At 37.7% G+C, this 25,661-nt stretch overlaps 1 protein-coding gene across 3 annotated transcripts in view; it reads left to right on the top strand.

Annotated features, from left to right (window-relative positions):
• LOC143226656 (BCL11 transcription factor A-like) overlaps window positions 1-25,661 on the top strand; it is a 116,648-nt gene that overhangs the window by 77,071 nt on the left and 13,916 nt on the right. For 2 of the 3 annotated variants that reach the window (XM_076457890.1, XM_076457891.1), the window contains one exon: window positions 12,018-12,473. In XM_076457890.1, coding sequence (XP_076314005.1) covers window positions 12,018-12,473 — 456 coding nt within the window. Of the gene's footprint in view, window positions 1-4,886; window positions 5,526-12,017; window positions 12,474-25,661 lie in introns of those variants that run through there. The other variant, XM_076457892.1, reaches the window with a different exon arrangement.

Below are 25,661 nucleotides of genomic sequence, written 5' to 3'. Positions count from 1 at the left end.
GGAATATAAAGAATAACACGCTATAATATGTCAATCACACATGCATTTCCGCCGTCGAGGCCTTCCGTCTAATACCAAAGCTCGTGAGACATTAGTGGTCTAGGCGCTATTTATATCGTCAAATTCATTAACAACGACTGTTACGATGTGAAATAGATTAAATAAGTTAATCTTTTTTTTATTTAAAGTTTCATTTAAGTATTTCTACAAATAAGATTTTAAGGGTGAAGATTAGCACCACATTATTGGTAACCAGCCACGTAACCAATAGTCACGAGTACACGAGCAGTTTGGCGCATAAATGACTTAGAAAAATGTTTAAAAACCCAACGTACTGGTGAATACTGACAGTTCCAACTTTATAAAACACATATTCAGCTAATTACCATTATTTGGTGTTGTCGGTGTAATTATTACCTGCGTTGGTAGATGGCCTGTCTCCCACTTGTACCTGGAAATGGTTTGTTTCGAACTTTGCACAAAGCTACACGAAGGCTATCTTCACTAGACGTCCCTAATTTAGTAGTGATAGACTAGAGGGAAGGCAGTTAGTTAACAAAACCCCCTAAAGCTCCCACCGCCAACTCTGGAGATAGCCTTTCACCAACGAACAGGAGGAATGACCGCCATACTATAATGCCCTTAGAGCAGAAAGTGTGAGCATATTCGATGGCGAGGATTCGAACCCGTAACCAACAGATCGCGATTCGAGCGCCCTAAACAGCAAGCCCTTGAATATGGGACAGTACGCATATGGGACTAGAGTGACCGTTGGCCGGTGTGGCGTGGTGCTGTTTAGGTCCAGGGTGACACACTGGCCAAACGGCTAGTAAGGAGCTCCTACTAAACAAACAAAAAGCGCAACAGCCGTGAAATAGTGACACCCAGGGCGAACCGACATTCAGTGTGGCCACTCTTTCCTGCAGTCGGATTGGAAATAAACAGCTGGCATAACTAACCACCTAATGTCACGTTTACATTCCTCACAGAAAACGAAATTAAAACCTGCTGGTTTACTAATACGTCCGTGTTTCTCATATTTCACGAGAAGCACACTCTGGCGAGGAAAATACCACTGTTATTTAAATATTTAGCATGAGCGAAAAATCGTGAGACTTTGTTTCAAGACCTTCGACTTTTAAACTGTTACGTTTTGTTTTTGTTTTCGTTTCGTTCTCATGTGAAAACCAGAAATGGATTTTAGTACACTTCAGAAGCCTGAGAATAGTTTTTAATAACAGATAAAAAACAAAAATTACGTAACATACGACTGAATTTGTGGAGATAAAAGTCTGTAGTTTATGTAGTGTTTTTTCATTTTCGTTGTTCTTGTTCAATGCAAAGCTATACAACGGGTTATTTGTTTGTTCTATGTCCACTTCTGGTATTGAAACCCGATTTATTTTTAGCGTTACGAGTCTTCTAACTTACTACTTAGTTACTGAAGGGCGTTTAAAGTAAAGTCAATCAGGTTTCGTATTCAAATTTAAAGAAACGTGTTTTGATAAATGAACCAAAGTGCCAGAGTTTTATCTGTTTTTCCTATTCGATTCTTACCAACATATATATGTCTCCTGCTGGTACAGCGGTAAGTCTACGGATTTACAACGCTAAAATCAGGGGTTCGATTACCCTCGATGGACTCAATGTGGGTTTTCTATAAGAGGAAAAATTTAACTTCCACAAGAAACTTAAGCTGTTAGTATCTTTCGTACGTATGGTTACTGATAAGAAATTTGTTAGAAATGAGGAACATCTTAATGGATAACTAATATCTTGGTGTATAACTGACCCCTGGTGTTGCTGGTAGTAGACAAGACTTCAGTCAGCATGATGATTTGCATGGTGTCATTATAGCATTGCACAAGAATTATTTTAGGGGACTCGACTCTTCACGGGAAGCCATTGTAAAATTGTTCTAACATGTAAATAGAACAATACCTACTGATACGTACAAAATAATGTCGTAGGTCTTTGTATGAAAAAGACATAAATTAGCATAATGTTGAGCCATGGAAATCTAACTAGGAATTAGCATAATTATTCAGTTCTTCTTAACATGAAACGTACAACATATTTGAAACGCCCAAAAGTCATAGGGCTGGAAGGAAGACGTGGAAATTACGTTTACGGATATGGTAACAACTCTATGACCTTGTACGATATTTGAATAAATACCTACAGCAGATATCTGTCAGTTGCTAACTTTGTTTTATGACTTTACAGTGAGCCGGGGTCACAAGTAAAGTGAACAACCCAACTGGGCGGAAATGTCGGAGTTTCCTTTAAAATGTGCCGTGAAAATGAAACTTGACATCGAGTTGACTGTTTTCTCTCTATTGTAATGTCCAGTTTTAGTACCCTTTGCTACAATTTATGACCTGCGTGTATACTTTTCACGAGTGGTCATTGGTTTTAGTACTGCGTACGCAGACCCTGCACGTGTAAGTAAACACACAACGGGCAGTAGTACAGAGCCAAGAGGGCTCACAGCTCGCTAAGCGTACATACTTGGACTTTAAGGAAATGACGGAAAACACAGGAAAAGACGAAAGCTTTGGACACAACAGGAACAGTAAAGTATGTATGTTGAAAGACGATATACGTTTAGAAGAGTGGACACTGTAAACAGCAGAGACCAGTAGTTAAGCCAAGATAATCAGACTGTCCAATCTTAATCTAAACTCACGAAACTTATTCATACAAACAACAACAACAAAAACTGTCTAAAAAAAAGCTCCATCTAGCGTCTCACATTGTTTTTCCTCACACCAGGTCTTCATCTTGTCACAAATACATTTCTGGAGATAATAATAAGTAAAACATTAAAAGTCGTTCAGAACATTTTCCCTGTTGTAACGGTTACGACTAAGCCTTCGTTTTACAAGTGACTAACTTGACCTTGACCTAAAAGTTCGTTAATAGTGCTATTGTTAACAACTTTTGACTCCTTTTTCACTTAAAGGTCATGAAGATATGCTGTTAAACAGATGACGAGTGTTATTTTTGGAAAGTCAGAGTTCAAGGAATCTAGTATCCAAGTGATGTGGGCTAACAAAACAATTTGTAAATTATGGTAATAAGAACCATGTAGGTCTTGTTCGGTCTGTCGCTTCACCAACTGCAAATTGGCTTATAGAACCAGTAACTATGAACTAGTGACAAGTTCTATCGTGAATCTAAGCATCAACTGAGAACCATCCTAATCCAAACTTCGAAAAATCAAAAATAATAATAAACCAAATTCATTGTTCTTCGGCTCTTTTACAGTTTATCAACATTGATCTATGAAAACTATTCTCATGGAGTCTGAAATAGTAAACAAATAAAAACAGTTTACCAAAGTCAGTATAATATCAAGGTTATAATTAATAATTCATTGTAATAGAGACCCCCATCTTTAACAGTGCAGTTTTGCTGGCTTTCTCATTTGTCTGACTTATTTTCACGTTTGGCCCGGCGTGGCCAGGTGGGTTAAAGCGTTCGACTCGTAATCTGAGGGTCGCGGGTTCGAATCCCCGTCGCACCAAACATTCTCGCCCTTTAAGCCGTGGGGGCGTTATAATGTGACGGTCAATCCCACTATTCGTGGGTGAAAGAGCAGCCCAAGAGTTGGCGGTGGGTGGTGATGACTAGCTACCTTCCCTTTAGTCTTACACTACTAAATTAGGGACGGCTAGCACAGATAGCCCTCGAGTAGCTTTGTGCGAAATTAAAAAAAAACACAAAAAACCTTACAGCAAAGCCACATTGGGCTATCTGCCGAATTCACCGAGGGAATCGAATCCCTGATTTTAGCTTTGTAAATTCGTAGACTTACCGATGTATCAGCGGGGGACCAATTAGCGAAAAACAGAAATGGCATAGCTCACGAAATGATTTCCGAACACCCAGTGAAAAGTGTTTAATCCAACTTTCATGGGCGTAGCGTGTAAGTACGTATATGACCGAAATAAGTTTGTAAACACCCGGTAATATATGTTTATTATATGAGTAAACGAACATAGGTGTTTCAAAAATATAACCATCCTCATCAGAATTGTTTCTACATGTTTATTTACGCACAGATTTATTAAGAACAATGTTTTCGTTTACTCGCTTCAGCTGTTGCAACTTCACGGTTATTAGGGTGTTGATGACATATTACTGTTTCCTTGTTTGTTGTGAAGCGCAAACCTACACATTGGGCTATCCGTGTTCTGCCCATTCCTGGTATCGAAGCTATTTTCAGTCTTATAAGCCCCACTGACTTATCTCTGAGCCAAGAGTGAAAGTTTCGTTTTGTGACAATGGTGTGAACCATATATTATAAAACCATCCGACATGTGACAGCTTAACGAGTTGAACATTCCAAAAGGTGTGTTCTGCGACACGTTATTGTAACAATTAACTATTCAGTTAGTTAGCCGTGTGTATGAACGTGTGTAGTTTAAATAACGTACTATTGAACATGCTTACCCCCTTCCCCGACTTCCCCCCGTGGATTTCTTCACTTCACTATTGCTTGAGTGTTGGGGTTACTAAAATGGAAATTCGAATTAGTGAAAGTGGGACAGGCTCTGAGTGGTTAGTTAACCCTAACAAATTCATACAACTCGAGGAACGTTTAGGGTAACGGTAGAGGTGACTTGTTCGTGGTGGCTTACTTTGATTTGTACTCCGTAACCTTCAGACTTTCTAGCGTTGTGTATTATATTGCTACGTTTTTTTTTCTTCCTCTTCAGTGCCCTCTATCGAGTATAGAGACTAGTTTGTATCTGTTAATTTTTTTTTCTATCACATGCTATAAGCGTTTTTGTTTTTTTGTCTTTGATTTATAAACGCCGATTAAACACGTATGGGTGTATCGAATGGGAAAGAAACGAAGTTGTATGCTTATTGTTAACAGGAGATGTGGGGGAGAGGAGACACAGGTCCTTGAGAAACAGGTCTGAGGAAAGAAGGTGCAGAACGTGCGAACCTCGAGGCGACGACCGGTTGGTTGGTTGGTTTGGAGTGTCTCAACAGCTGGGAAGTAGTAGCGGCATGTTGCCGAGAGGAGTAGAGCCACTTGCTGAGCACCACTTCGAGCAGACAGGTTGAGCAGAAGGGGGGAAGAAAGGTTAACGTGAACTTAAGACCTCCACCTTGTAAGCCTGTTGGCATGACGTATTAAGTTGGCGCTGACAATAGAGCAACACCTTAGAGCGCGGGTCACCGCCTCAACGACTGCATACGGTCGTAACGAGAAGAGAAAGTCACTCATGCTGAGGGTACCCTCCTAGGTTTGACCCCTTTGGGCCACTAAAGTTGAACTCCAAAACAGAGTTTGCGCACGCGAACTAACCTCCGTCGACTATTAACTATTTCACGTACGGCACAGTAGAGATGAGTGTATTCTTCTGTTAGCAACGTATTAAAGTATTTTTGGTTTAACTGTAAGAAATACTTGTGAGAGAAAAACGTAAAAGCAAAGACACTACAGTTTTTAACGGATGTGACTTCAGTGACTCAGGTGACATAAGCTGCCAACGGAATTATGACAGGTGAGTTCTTGATGTCTAAAATTTATCATAAGTTCTTAAACTCGGTGGCGGTTTTGTGTGGCGAGCCTCACACTGAATATTGTTGTCCAAAACGGCCAAGAGATAAAAAAGAAATTCTGACAATATACACGACTGGTAATCAGATAGTGACTTCAGAATTTTGACAATATACACGTCCCTGGTAATCAGATAGTGACTTCAGAATTTTGACAATATACACGTCCCTGGTAATCAGATAGTGACTTCAGAATTTTGACAATATACACGTCCCTGGTAATCAGATAGTGACTTCAGAATTTTGACAATATACACGTCCCTGGTAATCAGATAGTGACTTCAGAATTTTGACAATATACACGTCCCTGGTAATCAGATAGTGACTTCAGAATTTTGACAATATACACGTCCCTGGTAATCAGATAGTGACTTCAGAATTTTGACAATATACACGTCCCTGGTAATCAGATAGTGACTTCAGAATTTTGACAATATACACGTCCCTGGTAATCAGATAGTGACTTCAGAATTTTGACAATATACACGTCCCTGGTAATCAGATAGTGACTTCAGAATTTTGACAATATACACGTCCCTGGTAATCAGATAGTGACTTCAGAATTTTGACAATATACACGACTCTGGTAATCAGATAGTGACTTCAGAATTTTGACAATATACACGTCCCTGGTAATCAGATAGTGACTTCAGAATTTTGACAATATACACGACTCTGGTAATCAGATAGTGACTTCAGAATTTTGACAATATACACGTCCCTGGTAATCAGATAGTGACTTCAGAATTTTGACAATATACACGACTCTGGTAATCAGATAGTGACTTCAGAATTTTGACAATATACACGTCCCTGGTAATCAGATAGTGACTTCAGAATTTTGACAATATACACGTCCCTGGTAATCAGATAGTGACTTCAGAATTTTGACAATATACACGTCCCTGGTAATCAGATAGTGACTTCAGAATTTTGACAATATACACGTCCCTGGTAATCAGATAGTGACTTCAGAATTTTGACAATATACACGTCCCTGGTAATCAGATAGTGACTTCAGAATTTTGACAATATACACGTCCCTGGTAATCAGATAGTGACTTCAGAATTTTGACAATATACACGTCCCTGGTAATCAGATAGTGACTTCAGAATTTTGACAATATACACGTCCCTGGTAATCAGATAGTGACTTCAGAATTTTGACAATATACACGACTCTGGTAATCAGATAGTGACTTCAGAATTTTGACAATATACACGTCCCTGGTAATCAGATAGTGACTTCAGAATTTTGACAATATACACGACTCTGGTAATCAGATAGTGACTTCAGAATTTTGACAATATACACGTCCCTGGTAATCAGATAGTGACTTCAGAATTTTGACAATATACACGACTCTGGTAATCAGATAGTGACTTCAGAATTTTGACAATATACACGACTCTGGTAATCAGATAGTGACTTCAGAATTTTGACAATATACACGACTCTGGTAATCAGATAGTGACTTCAGAATTTTGACAATATACACGTCCCTGGTAATCAGATAGTGACTTCAGAATTTTGACAATATACACGACTCTGGTAATCAGATAGTGACTTCAGAATTTTGACAATATACACGACTGGTAATCAGATAGTGACTTCAGAATTTTGACAATGTACACGTCCCTGATAATCAGATAGTGACTTCAGAATTTTCTTTCCGTAATTGGATTTTTTTATCATAATTATCACTTTGATATATTAGTGCCTGACATCCAAATTTTATTATTGTGTTACGACATTATTTATACTTAAAACTGGACTTGCTCATCATAAAGACAGTGTTGGTACAAACTGTAAATTTGTCTCTAATCTGACACCATAAGTTGTTTGTATCTGTATTCGCATATCTAGCTCCATATTAAAGGTCACTTCTTGCTTTATTTTCCACGTTCCGTCCACCCCTATTCAATTTATATCGAGCAACCGAGTTCTTACCCATATAAGGAGGTTTTCTTTTTCCGTTTTTGTAACATACTTAACATATTAGTCGCTTTTGTTGCTGTTGTATCTTATTTTGTGATTCCATGAGATTTCACGTGTCATCGATCTGTAAAGCACCACGACTTTTTGTACAACGCATGTAAAAAGCTTAGAGACAGCGACTCCGCTGGTTTGTCTTCGGGGATGCGCGCGAGCTTTAGCCCTCATTTGTATAATGTCAGGAGGTGCGTGGTGAAACCAAATGACTGACTGGACTGAGCAACTCGTTAGTAAACCGACATCTGGTCGCCTTGCTGTTGATAATGAAAAAGGGATATATATATATACCTCCCCGTTTCTCCCTTGATGTCTTCTTCTTCAGTCACCCCGAGATAACCCCCACAGATCAGAATACTTTCCCACTTTTTATCCTACTCTTGCATTCCTCTAGATGGGGGAAACTTAACACCGTATGGAGTGTCAAAACCGAAACTAATTATTCCCTTTAAGTTGCACTTAGTAACCGTTTGAAGCATCACCTAAGGGTTAGGAGACACTTGTATAATTAGTGAACCTCGTTTTCGTGCACTTACCAAAGAAGCATTACAGAAATTACCTTTTTTGTTAATGTTTGCATCCTGATAGTATTAACCTCCTAATGACCCAGACACACTCTGGCACTAATCCCAGTAGGCCCGGGAAGCGGGGATAAAACCGAAACTGTAACAGAAGTGAAACTAGCAACCATTACATATGCCCTCTCCTAAAATTCCTTACGTTCTCTAAATTAAAAACTGTCGTAACAATATCATAAAAACAATGTAAATATGTCTATTTATTTATGTGTCATTTTACTTAGTTGTAAGTATTCCTCAGTACAAGCACTTGTTCCGTGTCTGTAATACTAGAAAGTATAACGTTCCAGTTTCTATATATTCTACATTATATGGTGTCTGTAATACTAGAAAGTATAACGTTCCAGTTTCTATATATTCTACATTATATGGTGTCTGTAATACTAGAAAGTATAACGTTCCAGTTTCTATATATTCTACATTATATGGTGTCTGTAATACTAGAAAGTATAACGTTCCAGTTTCTATATATTCTACATTATATGGTGTTTCTAATACTAGAAAGTATAACGTTCCAGTTTCTATATATTCTACATTATATGGTGTTTGTAATACTAGAAAGTATAACATTCCAGTTTCTATATATTCTACATTATATGGTGTCTGTAATACTAGAAAGTATAACGTTCCAGTTTCTATATATTCTACATTATATGGTGTCTGTAATACTAGAAAGTATAACGTTCCAGTTTCTATATATTCTACATTATATGGTGTCTGTAATACTAGAAAGTATAACGTTCCAGTTTCTATATATTCTACATTATATGGTGTCTGTAATACTAGAAAGTATAACGTTCCAGTTTCTATATATTCTACATTATGTGGTGTCTGTAATACTAGAAAGTATAACGTTCCAGTTTCTATATATTCTACATTATATGGTGTCTGTAATACTAGAAAGTATAACGTTCCAGTTTCTATATATTCTACATTATATGGTGTCTGTAATACTAGAAAGTATAACGTTCCAGTTTCTATATATTCAACATTATATGGTGTCTGTAATACTAGAAAGTATAACGTTCCAGTTTCTATATATTCAACATTATATGGTGTCTGTAATACTAGAAAGTATAACGTTCCAGTTTCTATATATTCTACATTATATAATACTAGAAAGTATGATATCCAAAGAATTTTAACCCACACTGTTGACAGTTATGTAACAAATGTAGTAACAGATATATATATATATACAAAGCGCAAAAACTCTTTGTCTGATATCTAGCTACTATTAGGTGGCGAGGCTAATCTTATCCAACGTTTGTAGAATGATTCTTTGGACTAAAGGTCGTGTTTTTTTTCACTGTTTTTAGTATTTATTGTCTTTGGCGTTAGTTAACGTTTACTACATTCATAGGTGGCGCCGTGTTTTTATACTGACAAAAGAAACTTTAGTAAATGTTGTATAACACAAGAGACACACAGAAGAACATACATAGAAACGTCCAAAGTGTTTCAGAGTGTGCTGTAGCACTACTTTATAGAGAAGTGCCATGACACAAACAACTATTTCAATAATACAATAACTGGGATGAACATCTTATTTCAACAGCATTTTTTTAAGTTGTACCAACTTCTTATTTTGACCCGTGACCTTTTAACTTCGGCCCGTAAGACATTTTTGCAGCCAATGACCGTCTATTAAAGCGGGTAACAGAATTCACCCATTCTGGCACAACAATATCGCTACGTCTTAAGACAGTGACTCTCTCACCGTCCGTCACACAGTGTACACCATGTTTTAAGTGTATATATATAATGGGTTATTAAAGTTTATTCAGACCTTATGATGAACTAATATGTTCTGTTAGAATTTTTGTGTTGTTTATCTTAACATTCGTTCTCTTATTTCTTAAGTTTATAACCTAGACAAAGGACGGGTATCTCAGCTTGTACTTTATCTGGTTAAATGTGGCAATAACAGTAGTAAGTGTAGTGAGAGTTTCTAATTCCTACTTGAGTCTGTGACAGTAGTGAGTGTAGTGAGAGTTTGTAATTCATACTTGAGTCTGTAACAGTAGTGAGTTTAGTGAGAGTTTGTAATTCATACTTGAGTCTGTGACAGTAGTGAGTGTAGTGAGAGTTTGTAATCCATACTTGAGTCTGTGACAGTAGTGAGTGTAGTGAGAGTTTGTAATCCATACTTGAGTCTGTGACAGTAGTAAGTGTAGTGAGAGTTTGTAATTCATACTTGAGTCTGTGACAGTAGTGAGAGTTTGTAATCCATACTTGAGTCTGTGACAGTAGTGAGAGTTTGTAATCCATACTTGAGTCTGTGACAATAGTGAGTGTTGTGAAAGTTTGTAATCCATACTTGAGTCTGTGACAGTAGTGAGTGTTGTGAAAGTTTGTAATTGATACTTGAGTCTGTGACAGTGGTGAGTGTAATGAAAGTTTGTAATCCATACTTGAGTCTGTGACAATACTGAGTGTTGTGAAAGTTTGTAATCCATACTTGAGTCTGTGACAGTAGTGAGTGTTGTGAAAGTTTGTAATTCATACTTGAGTCTGTGACAGTGGTGAGTGTAATGAAAGTTTGTAATCCATACTTGAGTTTGTGTGAGTGTTGTGAAAGTTTGTAATCCATACTTGAGTCTGTGACAGTAGTGAGTGTTGTGAGTTTGTAATTCATACTTGAGTCTGTGACAGTGTGAGTGTAGTGATAGTTTGTAATCCATACTTGAGTCTGTGACCTTACTGAGTGTAGTGAGAGTTTGTAATCCATACTTGAGTCTGTGACAGTAGTGAGAGTTTGTAATCCATACTTGAGTCTGTGACAGTTGTGAGAGTTTGTAATCCATACTTGAGTCTGTGACAATACATTGTAGTCTGTGACAGTAGAGTTTGAGTAATCCATACTTGAGTCTGTGACAGTACTGAGTGACAGTGGTGAGTGTAATGAAAGTTTGTAATCCATACTTGAGTCTGTGACAGTAGTGAGTGAGTTTGTAATCCATACTTGAGTCTGTGACAGTAGTGAGAGTTTGTAATCCATACTTGAGTCTGTGACAGTAGTGAGAGTTTGTAATCCATACTTGAGTCTGTAACAGTACTGAGTGAAGTGAGAGTTTGTAATCCATACTTGAGTCTGTAACAGTACTGAGTGAAGTGAGAGTTTGTAATCCATACTTGTTTTCGTAACAATGAAAACAGTTGCTTTAATTTCCCGTTCATATCATGTGTACCAGACGAGAGGTAACACCAGGTTGTGTTTTGTGTAATAAGTTGATAAAATAGCATTTTGATATCGTAGACTCATCTGTTCAGGATGGCATTATATGGTGTTTATAATTATCAGTGATGTCGAGAAAAACCACTTGTAGAGAAATATATATGCAAAAACGGCTCGTTTGGGTTGAGAAGATATTTTACATAGAAGAGCTAACAACGTTTCGATCTTCTTCGGTCATCGTCAGGTTCACAAAGAAAGAAAGAGGTAACTGACCGGAAGCTGACCACATGTTTGGAAGGGGTTGTGTAACTGAGTGTCGGAATAAAATTATATATTCAAACATCTAACACCGCCCTCTACATTCCGACACTCAGTTACACAGCCCCTTCCAAACATGTGGTCAGCTTCCGGTCAGTTACCTCTTTCTTTCTTTGTGAACCTGACGATGACCGAAGAAGGTCGAAACTGTTCGCTCTTCTATGTAAAATATTTTCTCAACCCAAACGAGCCGTTTTTGCATATATATATATAGGTGTTTATAATTATAAATCTGATGGAAAAAACAAAGATTTCGAAACTGGTTTACATGTTAAAAAGTTTTCATGACCTTGTGGAAAATTCTAGAAACTTCTCCTCGTATGTTTCACTTATTTCACAAGTTGAAATGTTGTTTTGTTTGTTTCAACAGCTGACCCGGTCATTGTTCAAGACGTGTTAACGTGCGGTGTGTGTCAGAAAGACTTCGCCTTATCGGACATTGTGAAATTTATTCATCACAAAGTTCATAGTTGTAACAAGGAAAACTGTGTGTATTATGGCGACGAAGACTTTGAGAAAAGGAGTGAAGGTAACTCTGATATTTTCCGTTCCAGACGGTCGAGCGTGTCGGCCACATTGTGTAAAAAGGACAGTGAGTCGACCATGTCAACAAAATACGAAGAAACGTTTGGTGTTTCTAAGCTGTTTTTAGACCCCCCCAAAAACTCCAGTCCCGATGTCGACCGAACGAAGGATAGCTTTTCCATTGACCCAGAGGAAGCTCTCAGAAAAAGAAAGAGTAGCCCAGTACAGTTATCATCACCGGTAGAGGGCGCACACACGCCAAGACGTGTCGTGGATGCAGATACTAACACAACCTCAACAGGTTAGTAACGGTTTCACGTACTTCTGTTGTGTTTTGGTTGTTGTTGTTTTTTACCTTCCCATTTCATTGTACAGACCGTAACATCAACAGTTATTTGACACTCTCCAGGAAGAGAGTAATTTATAACTAGGTGTAACTTCAGAAAAATACATTGTAACTAGGTCAATACGTAATTAAAGCCCGTGCACTCGTAAATAGTGTAATTAATAAAATTAGTTACGATCCGCACAACCAACAAACCCCATTGTTCTGTGGAAATAATCCACGACCATTTAAACTAAGCTGATCACAAATACCCTGATATCTATTTCAAAGCAATAGGTGCGCAATAATGGATCGTTTTATTATTTTCAAGTGGGTAGGGAAAGTGAAACGAATGAGCGACATACTCGGTAGTTCAATACAACAATCATGTACCTAATATGACGTAACTTCAACATACTCTCGTTAACTGCTTGCTCTTCAGTGTTCTTTTTAACAGTTTGTTTGTTTTGTTTTGGAATTTCGCACAAAGCTACACGAGGGCTATCTGTGCTAGCCGTCCCTAATTTAGCAGTGTAAGACGAGAGGGAAGGCAGCTAGTCATCACCACCCACCGCCAACTCTTTTACCAACGAATAGTTGGATTGACCATCACATTTATAACGCCCCCACGGCTGGGAGGGCGAGCATGTTTAGCGCGACGCGGGCTCGAACCCGCGACCCTCGGATTACGAGTCGCACGCCTTACGCGCTTGGCCATGCCAGGCACTTTTTAACAGATAATTACTGAAATAAAACAATTTTAATGTTCCTGATGTAGGGCTAGTGATATGTATCAGAAAGTGCTGAACTATTACTCCGTATGTACCGTAGCTATCAACTGATATACAGGTATTAAGGTTAGCTTATCAAAAACAACAACAAAACATTTAAATTTCTTTTGTTTTCCATTCATATACAGTCTGCACTAAAACCTGAAACTTTCTTTTTACATAATTTTAATGTGATAATTTGTCAACGTCCAACAAGTTACAGAAGGTCAAGCCTTCCGCACAGATCTTGTACAGGTCTGATGCACACACAACACATTTCACATTCAATAAAAGATATGGTTTATTAACGTTGTAATGACTCCAACCTGAAATACGCTTCACGGCTAACCAACTTCAGAAAACTGTTTTCTTGCCTGGTTAAGCCTCATTGGTTGTAATAACGATTTTCCTCGGGTGTTAAGCAGACGATACTTCCACGTGCGTTCAAGACAAACAATGATTTGTGTATTTTATCAAATTTTTTCAATTCATTTTCACGCGACTCATGTGCCTTAATATAGTGTTGTCACGCGTTACGAAGGACAGTGAGCCAGTGATAATGAGTGGAACAGTTAACTTGTTTTTAAGTGCTTTGTAAACAAGTTATATTATGGTGTGTGTTTTTTTTCAATGTTAGTTTCATTATTAGCATTATTCTAATAATTTAATAAACATAACTTTATTCTTTTTATAATTTTTCTGTCACGTATCAAGAAAAGATGTTCGAGCTTCGTGAACTATTATTGGGATTACGGCCGAAAATGCCGCTAAAAGCGAGGGTAGATAACTGATGATTCAATGCACTTCATTAAACGTTGATAGCTTTAACTACTTTTCATTTCTGATTTTTGAAGGCAGAAAAGAGGAACCGATAAAATTACAGTTATTAATTTATAAAAATTCATTTTTTAAAGTAATACTGTTTACTTAAATCGTTGAATAATGGTGGACTGAGATTAGGGTTAAGAAAGACATTTAAAAGATATCATCCCATTTTCAACCAACGTTTCTGACATCGTATTTCATAAAATGTGACAGCTGTCAGCAAGAGTCGTTTTTATTTTAGTTAAATTAACATTTTGACATAATCTTTGTACATAAATCATAGTTGTCAGCAGTGGCGTCGCTAGGATGTTTTTGGGTGGGTGGGTGGTTGTTTGGGTGATGGTGTAATATTAAACCATTAAACTTGAAAATATGACCAAGCGGTTAGGGCGACTCCTAATCTGAAGGTTGCGGGTTCGAATCCCCACACAACAAAGATGCTTGCTCTTCCAGCCATGGTGTGTGTAATGCTACGATCAATCCCATTATTCGTTGGCATTAAAGTGCGAAACATCAATTGCTTAATGTGATGTAACACGAAAACGCCTAGCGGCAGTGGACAGTACAAAAAGCACCAAAAGTCAATTTCAGATGAAACTAAATATTTCTACCAACAGTGAACGATTGGTAACATCAATGTAAACGGATGCATGTATAAAGATACGACTTCTCTGTAATTATTTAACGACCCCCAAAAGACTGATTGTTAATCTTATGTTGTTGTAGCAATGCCTGAACAATACCTTGATATTATTGTAACGTACTCCTATTACAGTGACATGGTATAAAAAATGTTTACGTTTGGGTTTTCTGTTTTTGAGAATTATAATATTATTTTTCGACTGGTATTAATTTGCTTATGTAAATAATAGTAGCTTTGTGATAGTTCAGTCAACATTTAGACTAACAACTCGGTGGACTTGGTTTGTTTTGAACTTCGCTACACGAGGTCTATCAGCGCTAACTGTCCCTAATTTAGCAGTGTCACACGAGAGGGAAGGCAGCTAGTCATCACCACGTACTGCCAACTTTTGGGCTACTCTTTACCAAAGAATAGTGAGATTGATTGTAGAATTATAACGTCCCCAAGGCTGAAAGGGCGAGCATGTATTCGAACCCGCGGCACTCATATTACGAGTCGAGTACCTTAACCGCCGGGCCTTTTGCGGACTTAAGAACTTCTGTTAATCCGAACATAAGAAAACCTGTGTTATTTGTTTTCCGTAAGTCTAGCTCAGCTGGCCCATCCACTCGCTCGAGAGATAGCCGAGGGTGGTAAGTGCCCATACCCCAGTAGTGGAACATTAATTATGAACTGAATAATAACTAAGAGAAACAAAACAAAACAGTATTTAATTAGGCTTGGGCGTAAATGATAAACGATTAGCTTGGTAGCCGTACAAAAGTAAACCAAAAGTTGGCGGTGAGTGTTGTTGACAAACTGCCGTTCCTCGAATTCAAAGTTATAGACGGCTAGCTCAGATAGCCCGTATTTTTTTCGGGTTTTATTTTTGCAGCTTTACGCGAATACTACAAAACAAAACAATCTTTACTGGTACAGAAGTGAAGCAGATGTCGCTTAGATCACACATATGATCTACATTAACGTCCAGCTAACACCAACAACTATTCATCCACTTCAACTGACCTCTGGAAAGGTCCACCTGAGGTTTTCTACCACCTGTCATCGATATTAGCTCAGCTAGACAGACAGTTATGTATACACATACGGATGTATTATACCGACAGTTTGGTTTGTGTTTTATAGACGTAATTGGAATATCACACTGACACTGTATGGTTTGTGTTTTATAGAGACGTATATTATACCGACACTGTATATGTAAACGGTATATTATACTGTATGGTTTGTGTTTTATAGATGTCGGTTGTATGGTTTGTGTTTTATAGATGTAATCGGTATATTATACCGACACTGTATGGTTTGTGTTGTATAGATGTAATCGGTATATTATACCGACACTGTATGGTCTGTGTTGTATAGATGTAATCGGTATATTATACCGACACTGTGTGGTTTGTGTTTTATAGATGTAATCGGTATATTATACCGACACTGTATGGTCTGTGTTGTATAGATGTAATCGGTATATTATACCGACACTTTATGGTTTGTGTTGTATAGATGTAATCGGTATATTATACCGACACTGTGTGGTTTGTGTTTTATAGATGTAATCGGTATATTATACCGACACTGTATGGTTTGTGTTTTATAGAGGTAATCGGTATATTATACCGACACTGTATGGTTTGTGTTTTATAGATGTAATCGGTATATTATACCGACACTGTATGGTTTGTGTTTTATAGATGTAATCGGTATATTATACCGACACTGTATGGTTTGTGTTTTATAGAGGTCACGGTGTTGATTGTTTTGAATGTCAGAAACCTCTCTATTGTTACAGCCCGGCTTTGTGTGTCACAGACAAGAATCCATTGTGCGTTTTATAAGTTTTGTTTTTTTAGTTACAGTTTATGGAGAGTATGTTACAAAAAGTTTTTTTTTAAATTATGAATGGTCACACTTTCAAACCTCCATACAACAAGGCTTACATCAGCTTCGAAAACGATAGAACTAAAAGTGTCTGCTAAGCCTTTTAAACATTTTTAAAATTCCGTATCTTCAGTTCCTTTTATTGGAAATCAACGAGTTCCATTTCAACGTACAGATAAATTGATAAAAAAATTTTTAACTTGTATTACACTTTAAACTGAATAGATGAGTAATTTAATAAAATATCTTTCATTATCCTTGTGAGGGGGCCAAGATAACATAGTCTAAAGAATCCCACTTTATCACACTTGCTGTTATATAGCCTGACAGCTTAATAGCTTCTCACCCTTTTGTGCCACGTGATACACTGTGGCCTGTGTGTGCACAGGCTCGACACGTTAAGGAACGTTTCTCTTTCACTCGTCTGAATATTTATGTGACTATTAGGTCCAGGATTTTTGATGTCGAGTCTCGCACGAGGCTGCTCCTCGTGACGAAATTGTCCAAGTAAATTACCTTTGTCAAGGGTAAAATGGAAAACCATTATATAGTTTAACCTATCTCGGTTCGTTTATATGTTCGACTGTTAATAGATGGAATGTGATGTACTTAAGACAAACATCTTCTGCACACTGTTTGAGAAGAAATACAGGATCATACTACAAATTTCGTTCTTAATATCAGAATTGTGTCTAGTTTTTGTAACTATAGGTTGTGGATAATTCATTGTATAGTCAACAATGTCACTGTTTAATTTTGTAACTGTAGGTTGTGGATACTCCATTAGATAGTCAGCAGTGTCACCATCTAGTTTTTGTAACTATAGGTTGTGGATACTTCATTAGGTAGTCTCCAGTGTCATCATCTAGTTTTTGTAACTATAGGTTGTAGATAATTCATTGTATAGTCAACAATGTCACTGTTTAGTTTTGTAACTGTAGGTTGTCGATACTCCATTAGGTAGTCACCAGTGTCACCACCTAGTTTTTGTAACTATAGGTTGTAGATACCTTAATGTCATTGAACATGTCATATCTTACTAAGAAAGCTTCAGAGTTTGATTATCGTTCGATTTTTAAACAAACTTGACTGTATATTTTGCCCTCTGTACCGTCTGTAAAAATTGTATGAATCTATAAACGTAGCTTTACAGTTCATAAGGTACCAAGATTTCTTATCTATTCACATAAAACACAGAATCCCACGGAAGACAGTATTGTGAGATGGCATCATATCCGATACAGTTCCGGTTTTGCCAAGTACATCTAGAGTGTAGACATCCTTTTAATGACATATGTCGTTAATTTTGTGAAAGATATGACGACATGTACACCTTTTAATGACATATGTCGTTAATTTTGTGAAAGATATGTCGACATAACCGGATATTGCGTCATGACCGTGGTTACTTGTTTTATTTACTGGTAAATATAACGCTTTTATTGTGCTTATTTAGAATCACGAATAATCATGATAATCCATATTTACAGCTCTATCTTACAGAACTAAGTAACCCTAAAAGACACAGGTATGTGACGTGGCATTTGTTCCTGTGAAAGTTATTTTAAGCTGTTTCATATTTGTTTTTAGTCAAAGCCATGCTAGCACATTTGATTAAAAAATCAAGGGATTTCCTGACGTTCGTAGAACCAACCAAGGAATAACCTCGTAAAATTCTTGGAACTCGATAACTAGAACGTGTTATCCCTCCCCTAGTGGCTTAGGCTAAACGGTAAGTCTTAGGGCTTATTATACTAAAAAATAGGTTTCAAAACGCACATTGGGTCATCAGTTGTTGCGCTTAACAACAAATAAATAAGCAAAAAAAAAACGTATTGACTTGTTACAGTTACGACAGAAAGTGTTCGCACTTCTCCTCTCGAGTAGTTTTTTGCTTATAAATTAAAAAGTATCACGATTAGGATAATAGACGTATAGTATATTATAAATATTATACTAACACACATCTACATACATTGTTATGTAAATTAAACGACAAATAAACTGTTTATAAACAAATAACCAAAAATAGGAGGAGCAGAAAGTGTTCGTACAGTTCAGAACGTGTGAAAAAACTGATATTCCCGTAAAAATTTTGTTTAGTTTGGCGAATAAACTACATTATACCATTCCAGAACTAGACACTGGGTTCATAATTATTGGAATTTAGCCAGCAAAAAATGTACTTTCGGCAATTTAGCGCCGTCTCCGTCATTATCTGCTTGGTCATCATAACGAATAGAAAACAACTGTCCAGTGATTTAAAAAACCGAATTATTGTAAAATACAAGTCTCGTGTGTCTCTTTCCGGTATTGATACACAACTTAATGTGCCGAAATCTACTGTTCAAAGCATAATTGCCAAGTTTAAGCTGACAGGGTCAACTGCTAACTTCCCTCGTTCCGGACGCCCCATCAAAATTCCAATGAGAACCAAGAGGAAGGTTCTCAGAGAAGTTAGTAGGAACCCTTGTTTAACATGTAATGACTTACAGAAACTGGTAAAGGAAACTGGGGTTGAAGTAAGCACCTCTACAGTTACGAATATGTTACGCTCTTCTAGGTTCAAAGCATGCCATCCTCGTAGAACTCCATATTTAAAGCCTGTTCATTTAGAAACACGATTGAGGTATGCAAGAAAGCATGTAGATAAACCCTTTACCTATTGGAAGAGCATTCTTTGGTCAGGCGAGACTAAAATCGAGCTTTTCGGCCACAGTGATGTTCGCTATATTTTCCGTAAGAAGGGGGGAACGAAATCATCCAAAGAACACCGTCCCTACAGTTAAACACGGAGGTGGCTCGATCATGCTGTGGGGTTTCTTCAGCTCTTCTGGTGTAGGCAGCCTTCACCGCGTCAACCGAATCATGAAAAAAGAAGAGTACGTTGATATATTAGGCACTTATATCAAGAATGATGCTCGGAACTTGCGGCTTGGGCGTCGTTAGATCTTCCAGCACAACAATGACTCTAAGCACACATCGAAATATGTGCAATCGTGGTTGCAGAGGAACCATATAAGCGTTCTGGATTGGCCATCGCAGTCACCCGATCTCAATCCAATTGAAAACGTTTAGCATGAGTTGAAAACCAGGGTTCATCAGCGTCATCCGAAAAACTTGCAAGTGTTTCAGGCCTTCTGTAAAGAAGAATGGATGAAAATACCAGTTGAGTACTGTCAAACAATCATGGAGGTCTATGAGGAGAGATTGCACCAAGTAATTCACCTGAAAGGCTACCCGACTGACCATTAAAGTAGACACATGAACACTTTCTGCCCCTCCTATGTTTGGTTATTTGTTTATAAACAGTTTATTTATCGTTCAATTTACATAAAAAATTATGTAGATGTGTGTTACTATAATATTTATAATATACTGTACTTTCATTATCTTAATCATGATACTTCTTAAGTTATGAGGAAAAACTACTCACGACGCAGGGGTACGAACACTTACTGTCGTAAATGTGCTTATTGTAATATTTTAAGTAAATATATCAGAAAATTGTATTGATAAAAGAAGATCCAGTTAACCATATCCACTTATTTATGTACACACCACATAAACCTCGAATGTACTATAAGTTATGTATTTGAGAGAAAATGTTTTTCAGTTCGCAATTATGTTTTAGGCTATTGGTCACCAGAGGGCTAAGGTCTTATTTTCAAGTCGCATATTAATAAACAAAATGTTAATATCGAGCTAAACTTACTTTCTTGTTTCATTTTTTTTTTGTAATTAAAATTTGAAATGTAGTTCGAAGTTTTGGTGTCTCCGCGTCACGTTCCACTGCAACAACTTTGTTTGTTTTACCGTACTAGAGGCTACCTGTGTTCCGTCCAACGCAGGGATCGAATCCTTTGAAGGTCAAGCGATTTTCATTTTTATAGTAAATTTTCACCATAACAGCATCCAAAGTGTTCATGAAAACGTAAAATGGTTTTTATGTTCTGGTATTTGCAAAACTGATTTTCTTTAACTCTGTAGTACATTCGTAAGATATTTCAGTTCCTGTCTTTACTTCCACAAACATTTGCTGTCACGTGCCCGTCGAAATTACATCGTCATGTCATTCAACGACATCGTTGTAAGTAAGACTTCAGAAGCATTTATCTATCGTGCACGTGGGTGTGGAGACGTTCTCAGAGTTCACAAGTTAAAAAAAATATATACATACACATGTGTGTGTGTGTGTGTTTGTATGTGCCCCCCAGTGGCTCAGCGGTATGACTGTAGACTTACAGCGCTAAAATCCGGGTTTCGATACCCGTGGTGGGCAGAGCACAGATATCCCATTGTGTAGCTTTGTGCTTAATTCAAACAATGTTTGTATGCAAAGTCAGCTAGAAGTTAATGGGCACTTTTTATATCTGTTTGTTCCTAGTTGGACCAACATTAAGTCTCGATAGATATACAGTTCTCAAATCCGGAGTTCGATTCACTACACTAACCGGGCGTATATTGCCAGCCCATTGCGTAGCTTTCGGTTAAATAATCGATAAAATGATCGTGGGTTTCATACTTTTGTAACTCAGTAAAATATTATGAAGACAGTTGAAACCCATATAATTATTATTTGTATCAAACGTTAAACTATGGTCTGAACGTTTAGTATATAATATATACATTAAAAAAGCTTGAAAATTACTTTTTTAAAAACATTTGAAGTCCATCATATAACGCGATCATTTTTATCACCTTGTTTAACTGAAAATTAATGTTCCTAGTAAAACCAAGTTTCCAGCTTAAACGTGAAACCTATCCACATGTAATTAATACACGTCTTAGTTCGCTTGGGCCCGGCATGGCCAAGTGTGTTAAAGCGTTCGACTCGCAATCCGAGGGTCGCGGGTGCGAATCCCGGTCGCACCAAAATTGCTCGCCCTTTCAGCCGTGGGGGCGTTACAATTTTCGGTCAATCCCCCTATTCGTTGGTAAAAGAGTAGCCCAAGAGTTGGCGGTGGGTGGTGATGACTAGCTGCCTTCCCTCTAGTCTTACACTGCTAAATTAGGGACGGCTAGCCCAGATAGCTCTCGAGTAGCTTTGTGCGAAATTCCAAAAACAAAACAAACAAGCTTTGTACGAAATTCAAAAAACAAACAAACTTTTTTCGCTAATGTGCGATACGTCATTCTTTAGTATTCTCTGAGTTCAATGTTATCTTCCTTTGTTTATGTTTTTTTTCTAATGTTTTGAAACTCCTGCAGCTTGAAATTACACTTTAACTGGCCTAATGTTTACTTAGCACGTGTTAGTAACAGCGACCAACTGTTGTCATACTCGTTTTCATAACTGTTGCTTTACAAAATGAACTAAATACACACATATTAGTCGTTAGAGCCATCAGTTCAGCTTTTTTCATTGTTTGAACTACGTCTTTCCATATATTTTTTCCATATATATATATATTCACATTAGTAACTAAAAACAAAGAAATATTTTGTCCACAGTGGTTCAGCGATCATTTCTCTCTTGGTAACGAATTATTACCATGCACGATGAACGGTGAAATTTCTACTTACGTAAAGCGCCATCTAATGGCTATAATGAGCAATACTGCGAACTAAATTAAATTGTCTGTTGATGACACTGGATACAAAAGAAGACATTGATGAAATGTGTGCACACAATTCATCGTCTATAGTGTCAGCACTAGTTAAATTATTATTACTTATTCACGACTCGGTTCCGCGCTCTTCTGCTCTCATACTATGTATTTATAAAACTCAAGAGGCTCCAACTACGTGTGAATTCATGATATTAATTATAAAAGCTCGCATAGTTAAGCCTATCCATATGATAACGTTTATCCTTTGTTGTTGTTTATACAGATGTTCACATCAACGTTAAATTAAATTAAAGGAAAGACATTAGAACTATTTTTTCTCGCGGATGGATAAAAGAGGTTTTCTTTTTTGTTGTTGCCTGGCGATGTTGTTGTTTTTTTTAATTTCGTGCAAAGCTACTCGAGGGCTATCTGCGCTAGCCGTACCTAATTTAGAGAGAAGGCAACTAGTCATCACCACTCACCGCCAACTCTTAGGCTACTCTTTTACCAACGAACAGTGGTATTGACCGTCACATTTTAACGCCCACACGGCTGAAAGGGAGAGCATGTTTGGTGCGACCGGGATTTGAACCCACGACCCTAAGATTACGAGTCGAACGCCTTAACCCATGCATTGAGAATAAAGTGGAATACATTTGTTAAAAACTGGTACTTGTCTTACCCTAAAAAAAATCTAATTTTTATTACCTCGTAACGAACTCAGAATATTGTGAATGCTCTTCTGTAAATGGTTTTGTTTATTACCGTATTTTTCCTATCAGTTTTTCGTCACTATAGCATAGAGGCAGTGATAACACCAACAGTTAAAATAAACACGTCTCCGAAATGTTTGAATATTCATTCCTGTTTACTTGTATCCATCAAACTGTCTTATAGTAACAGTTTCAGTTCTTATCTTGATCTGATGATTAACGTGTCGTGCTACGTACCGCAGGGCCCGAGGTTTTAGACGGAAACAGTTCAACACTATCATTTTCAGCTGTGAGCGCGTCGAAAAAGTGACATTCAATCCAATTGTTTTTCACAAAAAAGCCCTCATGGTGGCAGATGTTATTGGCTGACTCCTTTCCTAGCAGGCCCGGCAAGGCCAGGTGGTTGAGGCACTAAAGTCGCAATCTGAATGTCGCAGGTTCGAATCCCCGTCGCACCAAACATGCTCGCTCTTTCAACCGTGGGAACGTTATAATGTTCGGTTAATCCCACTATTTGTTGGTAAAAGAGTAGCCCAAGAGTTGGCAGTGAGTTGTGATGACTAGCTGCCTTCCCTCTAGTCTGACACTGCTAAATTAGAGACTGCCAGCGCAGATAGCCCTCGTGTAGCTTTGCGCAAAATTCAAAATAAACCAAACAAAAACTTTCCTGGCGGCCTACACTCGAATCCTTTTAACAGAAAGTCCAAACGAAAATATGGGCTGAGGTTATATTTTAGAATGTTAGTAGAACTTTATAGGGCAGCGTACTTCAAAATAGGTCCTAAAAGTGCACAACGCCCCAATGTTTTAAAAATTCGTTTTCTGAAGTTTCATTTCAAGGGAAGATTGAATAATTAACTGTGGACAGAGGGATCTGTGTTTGTTTGTTTGTTTTGAATTTCGGGCAAAGCTACTCGAGGGCTCTGCGTTAGCAGTCCCTAATTTAGTAGGGTAAGACTAGAGGGAAGGCAGCTAGTCATCACCACCCACCGCCAACTCTTGGGCTACTTTTTTACTAACGAATAGTGGGATTGACCGTCACATTATAACGCCCCCTTGGCTGAAAGGGCGAGCATGTTTGGTGCGACCAGGATTCGAACCCGCGACCCTCGGATTACGAGTCGAACGCCTTAACACGCTTGACCATGCCGGGTCTGAATCTATGATTCATCGATTCCTGTGTTATGGTAATAAAGGGTTCAAACTCCCGAAGAAAGGATTAGAACCAGGTAACTGAATTTGTTGTGTTTTTCTTTTCATCAAACCTGGCCATGAATTTGCTTATAAATAAATTTAGAAAATAAAACACCATTGATTAATATATATACTATGTTTACTCCTTTTTATTGGGTGGTGAGGTGATCCGGCACTTGTAGTTGGTTATATGCAGCTAAGTGTGACAGGTTAAACGAGGAGGGATACAAGTTAAAGATACCATTACATTTTAAGAATGTGAAGAAAACAGAAAAAACAAACCGCAGTTTTCAATATTAGAACATATCACTTAAAAATAATTACAGACTCTAAAACTTTAATGAAGAAAACATAAGATTTTATCACACTTATAATCATCTGATTATCAGCAGCGTTATGTCCTTAAGCCAACTGACCATTCCCCCTTCGCTTCATTCATCCAGCAGTACTGAGGCACCATGAACAAAGTTTTTGACCTCCGAGTACCTGTAATATTTGACAAGTACGTTGCTCTGTATATTATGGAAGTGACGGAAAATGAGGGAGTTGAAGTGGCTTCACACTATCAGAAAAAACCAGAACATATATTAAAAAACAACAATAAAACCTTTCTATCCGGTCGTCGTTTCGTTTTCCCGTAATTCGATTTACTTTCCATGATTGGTAAATTACAGTGAAATTGCCACGTTAGGGTAGGATTGAGTTTTATAGCTTTGAATCGAATTACTCAAAAGAGATTGGGTCTTTACAACCTCTTAATGCGTGTTAACCCCTCAAATGATAGACCTGATGAGTAGACAGCTGTTAATAAAAGATGGCACTATTTAACCTTCGTTGTGGTCGAGCCCACAACAACTATTTCTCCTAAATTTGAAAGGTACCTCATCCGTCTGTTCTCTTGGAGGCTGTAAGCAATCTGTGTATAATTTGCTTATTTATTTCTTATTTATTTTTAGGGGGCGCTGTCCGTTATTTGTCTCATCCCCAGAGTTGCTCGTGCGACGTTAAAAGGCAGCGTAGCAGGATCCTTTTGTTGCTTTTTTATATGATTCCAATAGACCCTTTAAAGATGTCCCTTCGAATCATTCGACTCGACCGTTCATTAATTATTATTCAGATGTAAAATGCATTGAAGCAGAACAGTTCTGAATGATAATGAAGATAAATTACACTTTGAGACGGTCTACCCACCCACACACCCACGTATCAACTAGCCTCAGATTCACCGAAATTACAAGAGAAACGTCTTTTACCCAACTCTTGAGATCTTCCATTGTCGGTGTGTAGATAGTATACATTCATTCTGTTAATGTGTCTCTTCGAAGTTTCTGAATCTATTAAGAAACAGAGAATTAGTCCGTGTTAGTGGAATTATACGTTCGTTTTTCCTTATCTGTTGATTTTACTCGCTACTTTCCATCTTCATTTATCTTTCTTCTAAACGATTTATTTCACTCGACCTTCAACCATATGTCTAATTTAGTTTCTACCAATTTGTCCAGAAAATATAATATTCTTGTCCGTCGGCCTATTATCTCCCAGTTGGCCAGACCTAGTTCTGCTGATAGCATCTCGAGTGATGAATGGTC

The sequence above is a fragment of the Tachypleus tridentatus genome, chromosome 9 (genome assembly GCF_004210375.1).
Source record: "Tachypleus tridentatus isolate NWPU-2018 chromosome 9, ASM421037v1, whole genome shotgun sequence".
NCBI lineage: Eukaryota > Metazoa > Arthropoda > Merostomata > Xiphosura > Limulidae > Tachypleus > Tachypleus tridentatus.
This window is presented reverse-complemented; position numbering and strand designations above follow the sequence as displayed.